Genomic DNA, 15,510 nt, shown 5'->3' with positions numbered 1-15,510 from the left:
AGGACTGGAGAGAACCACCATGGACATTCTCCATCTAATGCACTGCCCCCAACAAGCAGAGATAATCAGTATCTGAAGCCAAACTAGTACTGGATGATGTGCTTCTGTTGCGAAGGAACGTCTGGCTCTTCGGTTCTTGGTTCCAGTAGAGGGTCTTCATACTTACTCATAGGGTCACCTGTGGAACTCTCCAACTGCCCAAAGGATAAACTACAGGCTCCTCAGGCAAACATTTCAAGTTTTCTATAATTTATCCCTCATACAAAATCTCCCACCTCTGGGACTTTGTACAAGCTCCTTACTAGGTCTAGAATGGGCTCCCTTCTCCATCTCCACCTACACCTTGAAGAATCCCAGGCTTCCCTCAAATCATAACTCTAGTAGCACGAACAGCAGGCCTTTGTAGATGCACCCCAGGTACCAATGATCTCTCTCCCTGGAAACAAATTTGTATTGTTTTCTCTATACTTTTTATTTGTTTATCTGTGTGCATGCTGTTATCCCTCCAGGACAATGTAAGCTTCTTAAAAGCAGCGGTTATTTCATTTTTTTTTTTGTACTTGTATCCCTACCAACTAACAGAGAGGCAGCATTGCATAGTGGTTAGAGAGCTGGTCTGAGCTCCATGAAGGCCTAGGTACAAGGCATATTTTGATGTATACGGGCTGTGTGACTCTGGCTAAGTCAAATAACCCTTCGGTACCACTGGGCTACTTTTGTGACTCTAAGTTGCTGAGAAGGTACTGATCTGGCTTGGTAACAAGAGTCTGATCATCTCGTGTTTCCTGGAGCTGCAATTCTTAAAATGTTTATCTCAAGATCTTGTTATATGATTAAAATTATTGAGGATCCTCCAAAGAGCTTTTCTTTATGTGAGCTATGTTTATCAAAACAGTATATTAGACATTGAAATGATAGTATTATGAAAATAAGCTCTGACCCTATGGATCCCCTGAAAGGGTCTCAGGGACCCCTGGGGGCCCCAGGGCCATACTTCTGCATTATCCCAATTAAGCTTTTTATCAATTCCCTCTTGAACACCTAGAACGGTGCCTTACACTTTGTTGTTCCATCGTTTCATTCCTGTCTGGCTCTTCATGACCCCGTGAACCTCTACGTGGGTTTTTCTTGGCCAAGATGCTGGCGTGGCTTGCCATTTCCTCCTCCAGTGGCAAATAGAGGTTAAGTGACTTGCCCAAGATCACACAGCTAAGAAGTTTCTAAGGCTGGATTTGAACTTAGATCTTCCTGACTCCAAACTCAATGCTTTAGCCACTGTGACACCTAGCTGCCCCACCTTACACCTAGTAAAAGCTTAAATCTATCATAGATGGATTTATATTCCCATTTCCCTGAATTGTGCTTTGCGCACAGTAGGTACTCAAATGTTTGCTGAATTGAATTTTGTTAAAAGGAATTTGGGAATCCTCTACCTCAAATCTCTTATTTTACCTATGAGAAAGCAAAGGGGAAGGGGGCAAGGGGAGGCAGTTACTTAGCTACTCTGAGACCAAGCATACATAAATTCTAGAACACTTCCCCCAAAATACTTTTGTTGTTTCTATTCATTAACTCATCTGTCTAGTGTTCTATAAGATAATACAAAAGCAGTAAAGAAAGGTGGACTTCTGTAACTGCCCAAATGATTCATGGACATATACCTTTCCCATTTTGTATCTGCAATGTTGCTGTTTCCTTGACAAATACATCTCAGAATCGCCTAGACTAAATGTAGTTTGTCAATAACGTAAATGAAAACAACTCCCAAAAGCAGCCAATTACTAGTTAGGCTCTCAAAGAACACATGATGAACCATACCTGCCTTCTGTTGGGAAGGAGGCGAGGGACTCTAGGGGTGGAAAGCAGCATATGCCTTCAGATGTGATCACTGTGTCGGTTGGCTTTATGTGACTGTTTTAGACCATGGTGGGGTAGGGGAAATATATTCAGAAATGACGATAATGTAAGACTAAACAGCACCCATAAAAGCCTGAAAATAAGAGTACAGGCCCTTCTGTATCTGGGCTGTACCCTCGGACCACATATACTTAAACAGGAGGCCAGTGATCAAGAGTAACCTAAGCCTGTTTTTGTTTTGATCCTACTGAAAGCTAGTGATTTTTTTTCCTTTTGTCCTAAAAATGTTTGCTGGTAGTACAATAATAGAGGAGAGAGAGTAGAAAGGGGACAGAGAAATTTTTAAGTTTTAAAATAATTTATTCAAATTACCTTGGTAGTTGAGGGAAATGGAGGGGGGATTGTTCTATGGCTCCAAAGCCAAGCCTGTACTAGATAAAATGTGACATGGCAGAAAATGGGATTGGGAAATCCATTCGTACACCCAATCGTCACCTGCTGAACTCAGTGTTATTGGTGCTTACTTACTGGTGAGAGACATTTTGTAACATGATTGAGAAGGGGGAGATATATGTCTGAGATTGGTCAGACATACAGTCTTCTTGGCTTCCTTTGATTTTAGCCTAAAGATGGAAATTTTTAGGAATGAGGTAAGAGGGCAACTTCTAATGAGTTCGCCACTTTGTGCCAACTGCTTGCCATTCCTTGTATGCATATGCAAAGTTTAGAAAGGAACTTTGGTTTTGTCAGTGTGGGGCAATCCTGACCTGGGAACTCTCTCCGTCAAAGGAGATTTTCACATGTCTCATGCTTCCCAGAATTGTTGATTTACAGCTGAAAGAGACCTCATGGGTCATCTGGTCCAACTTCCTCATTTTACAGATGGGAAAATGAAGGACTGCAGCGATTAAGTGACTTGCCCAAAGTTACACAAATTAGAAGGAGCAGATCCAGAATTTGAATCCAGGTCTTCTTGATGACAATCCCAGCACTCTATCCATTATACCATGCTCCCTTTTTGCTAGTATGTCTATAGATTAAAACTAAAATGCCATTAACACCAATACTTGTAAGCTAAGACCCCAACAATGTACTTAATTTCATCTTTTATACAGACAATCAAAGGAGCAATGAAATTGAGATTCATTAACATTCAAGTTTTAGCTTTTTGGATAACATTGGTATGGTTAGTTTTCTGGGGGAAATTATCAATACAGAGAAAGAAAAGTGTTTTATCTGAAGTGGACAGGACACAGGAGGAGAAGAAAGAAAAGGAGAGGAGATGAGAGGAGGAGAGGCAAGGAGAGTAGAATCATTTCAGAACATTTCATTTTCTACATTGATGTAGTACATTATTTTCAAAACCCACATTATGCTATCTGCTAAACCACTACCCCCTAGGAAGAGGGCAGAACTAGAGGTGCTATAAATTAAGAGACAATCAGCATGGCACCAGGGAAAGAGTCCACTCCAGGAAAGAGGGCATGGTCCAGATCATGATCTGAGAGAGTAGTCAGAATTCATGGGGCAACTAAATCCAAGGAGCTAAACTGGACCCAGGAATATTGAGTCTCTACAAGGAAGTCAAAGCTAAGAAGAGTCAGCGTAGAATCAGCAAGAGCACATTCCAGAGGGAAGTCCACCTCTTGTATACACACACACACACACACACACACACACACACACACACACAATGTTTCTCTCCCTCATTAGACCACAAGCTCTTGGAGACGAGGTTTCTTTCTTGCTTTTTCTTGGTAGTCTCAGTACTTAGCACAGACCTGACACATAAAAACTCTATGTACTTCATAAATGCTTGAAGGAAGGAATGAAAGAATAAGTCAATAGATGTGAATGTGATCACTTTCCCCAGAAGCATCCTTCCCTTGAGAGCACCTGTTCAGGACCTCCTAAGTGCTGCCAAGTAAAAGCTCCATCCCACTGCCTGTGGGCAGGGATTCCACAGGATTGTCCCATACAATTTCTCTACCCAAGTCAGAGTTCTACAGTGGTGGCAGATGAATGAGCCACACCCTCTCCTCTCAGCCCTATTGGCATTGCTGTGGTCCCTAACAGCAGTGATGGTGGGAAGTGGATCCCAGGAAGGGAGACCTGCTGCTCTTTCCAATCAGCCTATACTGGCTAATGTAGCTCTCAGGATCTCAGTTCAGAGCTAGAGGTGAAAGAGATCTCAAAGGCCATCTAGACCAACCCCTTCATTTTACAAATAAGGAAAATGAGGTCTAGGGAAACAAACCAAGATCACACAGGTAGTATATTGCATAGATGGAACTGAAACCTAGATCCTGTAACTCTAAATTCAATTCTCTCCATCTTCACCATCAGTAGGATGGGTATTCAGAGTTGGAGGGAATCTCAGTGACCAACTAGTCTGCTCTCTAAATGAAAGCAAGTCCCTTCTACTGTCTATCAATCAATGAGTAAGCCTTTATTAAGTGCCTCCTGGGTGCCAAGTACCATACTAGACACTGACCAAGATAAAAATGAAACAATCCCTTCTCTCAAGTACCTTATATTCTCTTAGAGGGCTATAAAATGTACCTATAGGGGTTCTTGTGCAATAGGGGCTCTTGGGGTCTTCAGTAGCCTCAAAAAACTTTTAAACTTTAATAGCTTAAAACTGCATGAAGACTTTGGGGATAACATGTATAAGTACACACAAAATAAATGCCAGGTAATTTGCAGGGGTCTGTGAGGTGGGGAAGCACCAGCAACTGGGGAATCAGGAAAGCTTTTTTTTTTTAGGTGAAGAGGCATTTAGCAAGCCGTTACTATGTGCTAAGCACTGGTGACACAAAGAAAAAGTGAAAACAGCCCCTGCCTTCAAGAAGCTTATGGTCTAATGAGGGAGACAACATAAACACAAGTATGCACAAGATATGTTCAGAGTAAATGGAGGGTAGGCTGAGATTGGAAAGCATTTGCCTCTAGGGGAACAGGCACGCTGGGAAGGATTCTGTGTGGAAGGCAGTGCCAGAGCTGAGTTCTGAAGGAAACAAAAGAACTGAAGAGGCGGAGATGAAGGAGTGCATTCCAAGCATGAGGGACAGCCAGTGGAAAGGAACACAGATGATAGATGAAGTGTTGTGTAAGGGTCAGCAAGAAGGTCAGTCTAGCAGGACCAGAGTGTAAGGAAGGGAAATTATATGTATCAAGTTTCACTATGCAGCCTATGCTCCAAGAGGTCCATTGCAGAGGAACCCCCCTACCTCCCAAAGAAGCCTATTTCCCTTTTGGACAGCTCCAGTCGCCAGGTGCATATTTCTTTCCATAACTAATCTGACATCCAAAATGATGGCAGTGGCCTGAGGGGGGCTGGCTTATTTGGCTAAGTGAGGACACTGAGCCTGTGATTTCATTGAAAGAGAACTCCTATGGGAGGAAGCTACCTCTCCTGGTGCAATCTGGCACCTTCCCAGTCAATGAGGTTAAATAACTTGCCAGGCAGGGATCGGTATGGACCAGAGGTGGGGCTTGAACCCAGTTCTTCCTGGCTCTAAAGTCAACTCTCTATCCACTATGACATACTGCTTCTTGTGGCTAGGCAGCAAGGTGGTGTAATGGATAAAGCACCAGGCCAGGAGTCAAGAAGACCTGAGTTCAAATCCAGCCTCAGACACTTACTAGCTGTGGGACCCTGGGCAAGTCACTTAACCTCTGTTTGCCTCAGTTTCCTCGTCTGTAAAATGGAGATAATAATACCCCCTACCTCCCAGGGTTGTTGTGAGGATCAAATGGGATAATAAATGCAAAGTGCTTACTTAGCCCAGTGCCTGGAACATAGAGAGTGCTATATAAATGTTAACTTGCTATTATGGCTAAGTATAGAAAGGAGAAATTCTCTAATGGCTGATTTTAAGGGATAGCGCTAGAGAAAATGCCCCACAAAGGTGCTCTTGTCAATGTTCTACCTAATAATAGAGATACAGCAACTTTACCAGCATGAAGGACAGAAAGGGGTCTTTTAAAACCAGCTACAACCAGGATCATCTCTTCTAAAAATCAGTCACTAACTGGCAGAGGCTCAGATTCCAGGACTATTCGAGAAACCAGTTTCTTTTAAGGCAGAAGCTTCAGCATTTTGCTCCACAGCCTTTGCATCGAGTTTCCTGTTTTAGCCTACAGCAACAAGTTTCCTTGTGCAAGCCCTGGAGCAGGGGCGGGAGGGGGGGGGGGAGATGAGGCTGGAAACTCAAATGCAGAATCCAGACCTTCCATCTAAATGACTCACTACCAATCACTGAGAAGAGCTTTGCAGTGATTCTTTAATGCACACAGTACGAATTAGAACTTGAGTCAAAACCAGTGGGGTCTTCAAACTCATTAAATTAGAAGAGATTCAAAGTCATCATACACTTCCCCTCCCAACCTACAGATGAATGATGCATTTGCTCAAGGGACCAAGCTTTAGGTTTGTCCTGTCACTGAAGTATACTGGGGCTGTGTGATTGTGAGACAGTAACAACTTGTCTGAGTCTCTGTGTCCTCAGTTATAAAAGGTTGATAATACCATCAGGAAGAGATAATAACCACAGATGAGAGTTGGTGACTTCCTCTACTGGAAGGAAGCTCAGGCATACATGCCAGCTCTGAAAGGAAAAAAAGAGCCAGTGGCATGTGGACTCTGTGTCACTCCCCTTGTAGTGCCCAGCTCTGCCACATATGTGTGACTGTGTAACCTTGGGCAAGTCGCTGCCATTCTCTGGGCCTTGATTTCCCCAGATGAAAGATAAAGAGAGTGGGCTAGAGGGATGTAAATGAAGATCACTTCTAGCGCTAAATCTACGATCCTAAAGAAAATGCTTCCAACTGCATTGGCCAAGCTAGAAAGCTTCTGGGTCCCACCCCGCATTGCCAGATCTCTCCTGATCAAAACAAACTCCTTGTCACATCTTGTAAAGAGTATTTATTTCCCTAGCCCTCCAGTCCCCAGTAACTATTGCCCTTCATGCATTCTAAGGCAGTGGGAGAGAAAAACTTCCTGTATTCTCCTTCACATTTTCATCTTTTCTGAAAGGAAACCAGAGTTTAGCATCTATTCTTGGCGGCCTGACTCCTTTGGCCTCCTGAAATGTCCAGTAACTTAGCAAAGAAAAAAAGCCTATGGATGTCCTCTGTGAATTGCTGAGGCCCACGTGAGCTTGTTTTCCCCTCTCCTCCAATTTATGGCCTCTGGAAAAGATTATAAAACAAAACAAAACAAAAACCATTGTTTACAGAGCTCAGGGGGCCAGTTGATTCCCAGCTGAGGGTAAAGCTGCCTGCTAAAGCAATGAGACAGAGTGGATCTAACACCAGCAAAGAAAGCCATGGAGACAGAGAGGAGGGCCAGCTGCCCTGCCTGTCCCTGACAGCAGAGCAGGGACCACCTCCCAGATTTGCTCTCAGAAAGAAAGCAATATTGCTCTCCCGGGGGTGCCACAAACACAGCCATGCTGAGTTACAATTTCCCAGCTGTCCTGAGCCCCACAGCCAACCTGTCTTGTCCACCATCTTAACTCTGGGAAATATTTTGGTTCTAGAGTTGGTGGAGACCATCAGCCATCTGAGCAAAGGGGCAGGTGGTGAAGGGAACTGAGAGAAAGAGACAAGTTGGACCATAAGAAAGGCTTGACAAGTGTCTTAACATCCCTAGGGTGGGGAAAACTATCCCCAAACTCAAGGCAACAAGGAATAACAAATAGGGGAGCATAGATCTGGAACTGAATGGCTTTTAGAGGTCACCTAGTCCAACCCATTTATTTACAAAGAAAAGACTGAAGCCTAGAGAAATTAAGTAACTTGGCCAAGTTCAAACCAGTAGTAAGTGACCTTGGTGGGATTTGAAACCAGGTGCTTTGATTCTAAAGCCAATATTCTTTCTAGTGTAATGTGTTGAAGGAAGGCCTGCATATAATTTTGCTACTGATACTTAACAGCTATATGACTGGAAGGAAGTCACTGAATTTCTCAGGGAAATCTCTAAAACAGAGGAGTTGCTGATCTATATCAGTGAAGAGAATTTCCACACTGGGAGCTCCTTCTCCTATAAAATATAGGTCACCATTTTTTTAAAGGATATCATTATGACTTCCTAATGAGGATGGTACATAATGGACTTTGGACAGCTCCACCTTGACGTCCAGCAAAAGGCTTTATCCAGTCAATACCTGTTGAATGAATTAACAGATAAATGGACCAAAATTCTCATTTCCTAGTTTAAATGTAGAATAACTGCTCTTTTGAACTGAATTAACTATGTAATAAGAAAAATTAGGAATTAAGGCTGAAAAAGTTGTAGTTTGTCTCAAAGAAGGTCTGACATTCCTGCCTCGGACACTTACTAGCAGTATGACTCTTGGCAAATCACTTCACCCCTCAGCCTCAGTTTCCCTATCTGTAAAATGGGGCTAATAATAGCACCGATCTCACAACAGGGCTGTTGTGAGGGTAAAATGAGATAATTCAGGTAAGGTACTTTGCAAACCTTAAGATGCTATAGAAATGTTCATTTTTTTTTTTACCTTAAACAGAAATGTGTTCTGTTCTAAGGCTACACCATTCTCTTCTTTGTCTTATCCAGGCAAGCCCACTGGATATGGCTCTAGCAGTCGGCGTTTACACCACACAGGGATCGTGGATGAGTGCTGCTTCCGGAGCTGTGATCTGAGGCGGCTAGAGATGTACTGTGCACCAATTAAGCCAGCCAAGTCAGCTCGCTCGGTGCGTGCCCAACGCCACACCGATATGCCCAAAGCCCAAAAGGTAGGTTAGGATGAGAGGAAGCCTTCTCTCCCTAGCATAGAATGTGGCGGCCTTTACAGGCAAGCTTCAGTCAAGGGTACCATGTCATACCTAGCAGAGTATTTCAGAAATATCCCCCCCACACCTCATCAGAGGCCCTTAACTCCCCAGCTGATTGTCAATCCCGTCAGCTTTAGGCTTACTTAATTCTCTACCTTGTTGTTTCCCTAATCAATCAATCAGCAAGAATTTTTTAAGCATGTGCTCAGTGCCAGGCATATCTTCTTAATCATGTACCTTTTAAAATCATCATAATCATTAATTAGTCATTATTAGTTATACAGAATGGTGAAACAAGTATCTTATCTCCCCTAGGAAAATAACAAGTATTCATTAATAATGTTAATTAAATCATTATGATAATTAATTAATTATAGAGTATGTATCTCATTTCTTCTAGGAAAATAATTATTATTAATTAATAATATTAATCATTAACTGTGTGCCAGGTGCTTTTGAGTCATGTATCTTTTTTAAAAGCATTGCAATAATTAATTAAGCATTGTTAAATATGGAAAATTGTTAAGCAAGTGTTTTATCCCCCAGAAAATTATTATTAATTAATAACACAAATTACTGTGTGCCAGATACTTTTAAATCATATATCTTTTTTAAAAAGCATTACAATCATTCATTAATCACCATTCATTGAGGAAAATTATTAAACTAGTATTTTATCCCCCCAGGAAAAGTAGTATTAATTAATAACATTGATTAATTATTAACTGATTGTGTACCCCGTACAATTTTTAAATCATGTGACTTTTAAAAATTATTATACTAATACTAATTATAAAGAATGGCTTAGAGGCATCTGGATAGAGCACCACTGGCCCTGGAGGCAGGAGGACCTGAGTTCAAATCCAGACTCAAACACTTACTAGTTGTGTGACCCTGGGCAAGTCACTTAACCTTGACTGCCTCCAAAAAAAAGAAAAGATAAGATAATGGTTTAACAAGCATCTTACTCTCCTATTAAAATTAATTATTACTTTAACCTATGTGCTAGGCCTGTCTTTCTTAATCATGTCCCCATTTTAATCATTAATTAATTTTGTGTGTGTGTGATCTTAACTTCAAACCATTGCTAACTATCAAAGGACTATTATTAGAGGTCATGAGCACTCTGATCTAGAAAGACAAATCATTCTGAGAGAGGAATTCTCTGTGTTTACACTAAAATAGGTGATAGAAGTAGGGACTGGACCTGTGGTTTCATTTGCGTAGGGAACTCCCAGGTGAGGAAAGTTTCTCTATCAATACAAGTCAGCACCTCCTCTGGAAGTTACAGTGGCTGAGTTGCCAAAAGCAGAGGTGTGAAACCTGAAGCCTCCTTACCCCCAGCACTCCAGAGTAGCAGGAACCAGATTAAAATGCAACTGGGAAATATTTAATAAAAATAAATAAAAATACAACAGAACATAGATAATGTTAATATGTGGTTTTCTAAGTCAATATGCAGCCCACAGGCATCTTTATGTATGATTTAGTGGCCCTGTTTGTGATCGAGTTTGACACCACTGGCCTAGAGGCTAGGTGATTTGACCAGGGTCACATAGCCTATATATGTTAGAGTCATGACTTGAACCCTGGTCAGCTCTCTCTACCCATTCTGCCACCTTACCTCTCATATAGAGATGCCAAGTCAAAATTTCTGCTTTATTTAAAGGAAATGCCTGCCATGATAGAACCATGGAAGGATATTCTTTCTGGGATATAGACTGTGAGCAAGTCTTCTAGGACTTGTCTCTGGGATGAAAACAATGTGATATAATTTGAATCATCTTTTATCTTTTGGACTGGAATGTGTAGAAGGGTAAGAGAGAGAGAGACAGTTGGTGTCAGGGAAAGAGCTGAGAATAAGGAAAAGAAGAGGAGAAAGAAAGGCCAGGAGAAATTAAAGCAAAGGGATCTCCTTTGGATCTCCTCAAGATTTCTTGTTTTAAAAAAAAAAAATAGCCAACATGTGTTTTAACTGATGGCATCATTCTGCAAAAGCCTAAATTGAGCACTGTGACACGTGTGACCAGTCCTTGGCCACCATCAGCATGTAAAGCTCCCAGCATTCAAAGCCCAAAGAAGAGTTAGGAATTCAAGGGTACTCAGGTGGGTTCTAAATTGAATCCCCTCCCCTCTCCTCTTGGGTAAATGTCTTGTCCAGCTGCATAGAGGGAAGGTCTCATACTGTCAGTGTACGATGAGAGGGTACCTTCTACTGGTTTCTGAACGAATCTGGGATCAAGTGATCAAGAGGTGCTCGCTGCATGAACATGATTGTGAATTTTTCAGAAAAGGGGGAGGGCAAGGGAGTACCTATCTCCTTTCCCTTCTTATCTTTACAACATAAATAGGAGAATCAAACTGAACACAATCTGATGGGGGGCACAGTTGTCTCAGGATCATGAGCTCCAAAATCCAGGTGCTGAATTAGAAAATAAAGGGGAGGATAGGAAAACCGCTTTTTGCTTTTGCTTACCTGTGTTGGGACCAGAGGCAATTACAAAAGACAGTCCCTAGACTCAGTCTCCCAACCCATGAAGCTCAGTGACCATAGGCTGGCCCAGAAGCACTGTCATCAAGAGCACCACAGGAACCATCTGTTCTGAATGAAATTATTTTTGTGATATTTGCAGTATCAGCCCCCATCCACCAACAAGAGAACGAAGGCTGAAAGGAGGAGGAAAGGTGGGCCAGAGAAACCCCCAGGAGGGGAGCAGAATAAGGGAAGAGAAGAGAGACAGCAGAGCAGAGGAAAGAAGAAAAAGCAGAGGAGGGAGACTGCAGATAGAAATACTGAACACAGAGGAAAAAACAGGAAAATGGAGAGAAGGAATAAACAGACAGAGGCAAGGACTATGAGAAAGAAACAGAAAATCAGGAAGCACTGTAGAAAACCAAGAAGAAAAATGTTGTGGCAATAGATGGCACATATAATGAAATGAGAAAAAAAAGGCAACCTTGGGTAGGACAAGACATGGAAAAAAACCAAGTATTTGGAGAGAAGGGAAATATGTCAGAGCAAGTCCAAAGGCAGATACAAGAAGGAAAAAGACTAGAAATAGAAAAAGTAGGCAGGTGAAGCACAGCTATAATGATGGCTTAAGAATGAAAGGAACTAGAAGGAGGGATTTTTTAAGGTCCTCTTTAGGAACACTTCCAAAGTTTTACATTAGCAAGCTCGCTTCCATTATTGCTTGTGAGTTAAAGGCTGAGTTAAAAATTAGCAAGCATTTGAACAGAACCGTTTATGAACGCTCACAGGTCCCTTCCCCCACGTGGTTCATTTCCCAATCCTGTGGAGGGTCAAACTCCTCCAGAGGGTAATGGGAACAGTTTAGAGAATTACGGGATCTCAGGATTGGAAAAGCTACAAGAGCTTCAATCCCCTGTCTGAGGTATGATTTGGTCCAATGACCAATGAGGTAGCCTGCCTTTTTTGTACTTTAAACTGGGGAGAAATTAGGGGAGAAGCAATGTCCCAGGGCCTTCTGGTCACATCTCCTTGATTTACACAACACATACACACACAAAAGAATACGAGATTTTGGGTCTTAAAGATTTTGCTCCATGAAAGAGAGAGAATTTAAGTTGCTTTTGCTCTGAAGAGTGAGGTCAAAGCCCCTAGCAATGGGGAATTCATATCAAGGCTTACTAAAAAGTTCAGAAATTAAACTGAGAGGCAGCATGGCACAGTAGATAGAAAGTTGACTTGGAATCAGGAAGATGTGAGTGCAAATCCTACCTTTGATGCATACCATCTGAGTAACCCTGGACCACTCACGTAACTTCTCAGTGTTCTAGTCAATTCTCTATGACCATAATTTGCAGAGGAAGTGATAACCTACGTTGGTAGAAGGAATTTCCTTACTCTGGAGTTCCTAATACCAATGAAATCTCAGATCTAGTCCCTACCCATCTCACTAGCCTCCAAAATATCAAGACAACAGTATTCCAGGGAAGTAGCATGGCAGTGAGAGGAGAATTTAGAGTCAGAGGACTGAGTTCAAATCTTAATTCTGCTGCTATCTCGATGACTTGGGCAAGTTACTTCAAGAAAAAGCCAAGACTTCTTCTTCTATGGCGTCCTGCTTCAGAAACCCCCTTACCAATCCTCTGTGATTCATTGAAGACCCAGAATTCCTTGAATGGAGTTGCAAAGGTGCCCAGGTGTGACCAAGGAAAGGAAGTGAATAAAAGAATTGGATGAAATCAGTCAATCCCTGCAGCTGACATTAAAACAGACTGTTGTCCAAAACTCTCAAAGCAGATGAAGGCAAGTCAAGACCTTATAATCAGAAGAAAGTCAAGTTCCCTCTTCACTTGCCCTTAGGACGCATACACCTTTGAAGAAACCCAGGCAATTACAAAGTACAGTCCTTACACTCAGTTCTTCTGATCATTTTAGTACCACAGGATGGAGCTATTGCCTTGAAGTGTTCCTGCAATTAAAGAAAGCCATTCGGGATCTCCCTCAACTAGAACACTACTGGTTCATTCCCAATCCAGAGATTCCCTAAAATGTCTGGCTTCTGCCCTCCATTCTCTTCCCTGGCTATTGATTCAGTGCCAAAGTCAACTCAAAGCTCAGACTTGATGAAGGCATTGGGTAAATGACAATGAGGCAATCCTCTTAGCTATTACCTGAAACTTGAGTGAAAAGCACACTGGATTTGGAATCAAGACATGGGTTCAAATTGCTACTCGCCTATTTCCTAGCTACATGACCTACAAGTCACTGCCCCTCTCTGGGCTCCAGTTTCTTCACCTGTAAAATGAGGGGGTTGAAACAGATGACCTCTGAGGGCTCTCCTAGTTCTAAGTCCATATTCCTAAATCATTTCAACTCTCTCCATCTCTCCTTATCTATAGGATGAGAGGGTTGGTCCCTTCCAACTTTAAAGCTATGATTCTATGACCTTGTAAGGGGGCATCCTGGTACAGTGCAAAGAGCACTGGCTTTGGAATCAAAGGACTTGGGTTCAAATCCTGTCTCTGTCATTTACTTCTTGTGTGACTTTGGGCATGTCATTTTACTCCTCTTGGCCTTCATTTCTTCATCTATAAAAAGAAGAGGTTGGACCACATAGCCTTTGAGTTGACTTCCAACTCTAGATTTATGTTCATCTCCTCCCTAACCCTAATTTCCACTAGATAGGAATGAAACAATAGTCTATTCCTCACTTTTAAGGCAGCATGGTACAGTGGAGGAAGTGTTGGCTTTAGAGTCAGAAGACCTGGGTTCAAATCCTGGCTCTGCTATGTACTACTTGTGTGACCTTGGGGAAGTCACTTAACTTCTCTTGGTCTCACTTTCCTTGTCTGTATAATGGGGGGAAGGTGGATTAGATGGTTCTTAACTTGTGTGTCATGGATGCCTTTGGTGGTCTGGTGAAACCTATGGACACCTCAGAATAATATTTTCAATTTTTTTTGTTGTTCGGTTGTTTCAGCTGTGATCAACTCTTTGTAACCCCATTTGGCAAAGATACTGGAATGGTTTACCACATCCTTCTCCAGCTCATTTTTACAGATGAGGAAACTGAGGCAAACAGGGTTCAGTGATTTGCCCAGGGTCACACAAATAGTAAGTGTCTGAGACCAGATTTGAACTAATGAAGATGAGTCTTCCTGATTCCAAGCCCAGCACTCTATCCCCTGCACCACCCAGCTGCCATGTTTTCAACACACGAAATTAAATTCATAGGATTTCAAAGGAAACCAATTTTACTGAAATGTAGTCATGAAAATATTCAAAATTAAACAGGTTGATGGACACCCCCTCCCCAGGTTAAGAATCCCTGGACTAGATGGCCTCTAATGTCCCTTCCAGCACTAAATCTATGAGCTATGATGCCATGTTTCATGACTGGCATGACACTAGGAGAACGTTGGTACCAAGGTCCAAAAGAATGCTAGGTCTGGAGTCAGAGGCCCTGAGTTCAAATCCCATCTCTCATATTTCCTTTGTGACCTTGGGAAAGTCATTTATCCTCAATTCTCTCATCTGCAAAATGAGGAAAAGTATACAAGATAGTATCTGAGGTCCCTTCTAGATCTAAATCTAGAATCCTAGAAATCAAAAAGGAATGAGGGCAAACACCTTTTTAGCAAAAGACCTTTCAAGTTCAAGATATCTCTTCAGGTCTAATTTCTCATTGGTTGAAAAAAAAATACAAAAATCATCTTTCCAGAATGAATAACCCACTTTGACTAATGGAAAATATGAACTAAAGCAAAGAACCTGTTCTGTGTAGGGTACCATGCCAGGCCTTGGGTAGTATACCAAGAAACAAGGCATTCTCTGGTCTCGGGAAGCTTTGGAGTAGTTCCTTCTGTTTCCTCTTCTCTAGTACGAAGACTTAGGGTTAGGGTTGAGAATCTAGTGTCAACCATCCACCCCCATACAGAGGCACAAAGAGATCGAGAGGAAGATCTGGAGAACCATGGGCAAAAAAAAAAATAATAATAATATGAGCAAAACGTACTGATCCCTTTCACTTTCTATTAAGATGATAGCAAAGTTGAGGAGAGGAGATGAAGGACTTTGGGTCAACCAAGTTCAGCCCTGTTCTCATAATCCCTTGCTTTTTGATTTCTCACCCATTTTCAGAGAAAAAGAGGCAGCCTGGCCAGTATCCACTGCCCCAAGTGAGTATTAGACAGCAGGTGCTGTCCAACTAAAATACCTTCACACAGAGAACTGTTGAAAATAGAAATGAAACCAATCCACAGAAGACTGTATCTCACTATGGACTTTAAAAAGAAGTTGTGAGTCTAAGTTTTAAAAGTCAATGAAAAATCAATTTATATTCCTCCAAAAAATAGTGGTTGGGCACCAATTGTGTTTCA

General features: G+C 41.9%; 1 protein-coding gene across 6 annotated transcripts in view; it reads left to right on the top strand.

Moving 5' to 3' along the window:
* Positions 1 to 15,510, top strand: part of IGF1 (insulin like growth factor 1) — a 112,030-nt gene that overhangs the window by 72,518 nt on the left and 24,002 nt on the right. For 3 of the 6 annotated variants that reach the window (XM_020982359.2, XM_078146840.1, XM_020982360.2), the window contains exons 3-4: positions 8,441 to 8,622; positions 11,295 to 11,346. In XM_020982359.2, the coding sequence (XP_020838018.1) occupies positions 8,441 to 8,622; positions 11,295 to 11,346 (234 nt within the window). The remainder of the gene's footprint in view (positions 1 to 8,440; positions 8,623 to 11,294; positions 11,347 to 15,510) is intronic. The other 3 variants (XM_078146834.1, XM_078146838.1, XM_020982364.2) reach the window with 2 other exon arrangements.

This window comes from Phascolarctos cinereus, unplaced genomic scaffold (genome assembly GCF_003287225.1).
Source record: "Phascolarctos cinereus isolate Bilbo 61053 unplaced genomic scaffold, phaCin_HiC Scaffold_1;HRSCAF=81, whole genome shotgun sequence".
NCBI classification, from domain to species: domain Eukaryota; kingdom Metazoa; phylum Chordata; class Mammalia; order Diprotodontia; family Phascolarctidae; genus Phascolarctos; species Phascolarctos cinereus.
This window is presented reverse-complemented; position numbering and strand designations above follow the sequence as displayed.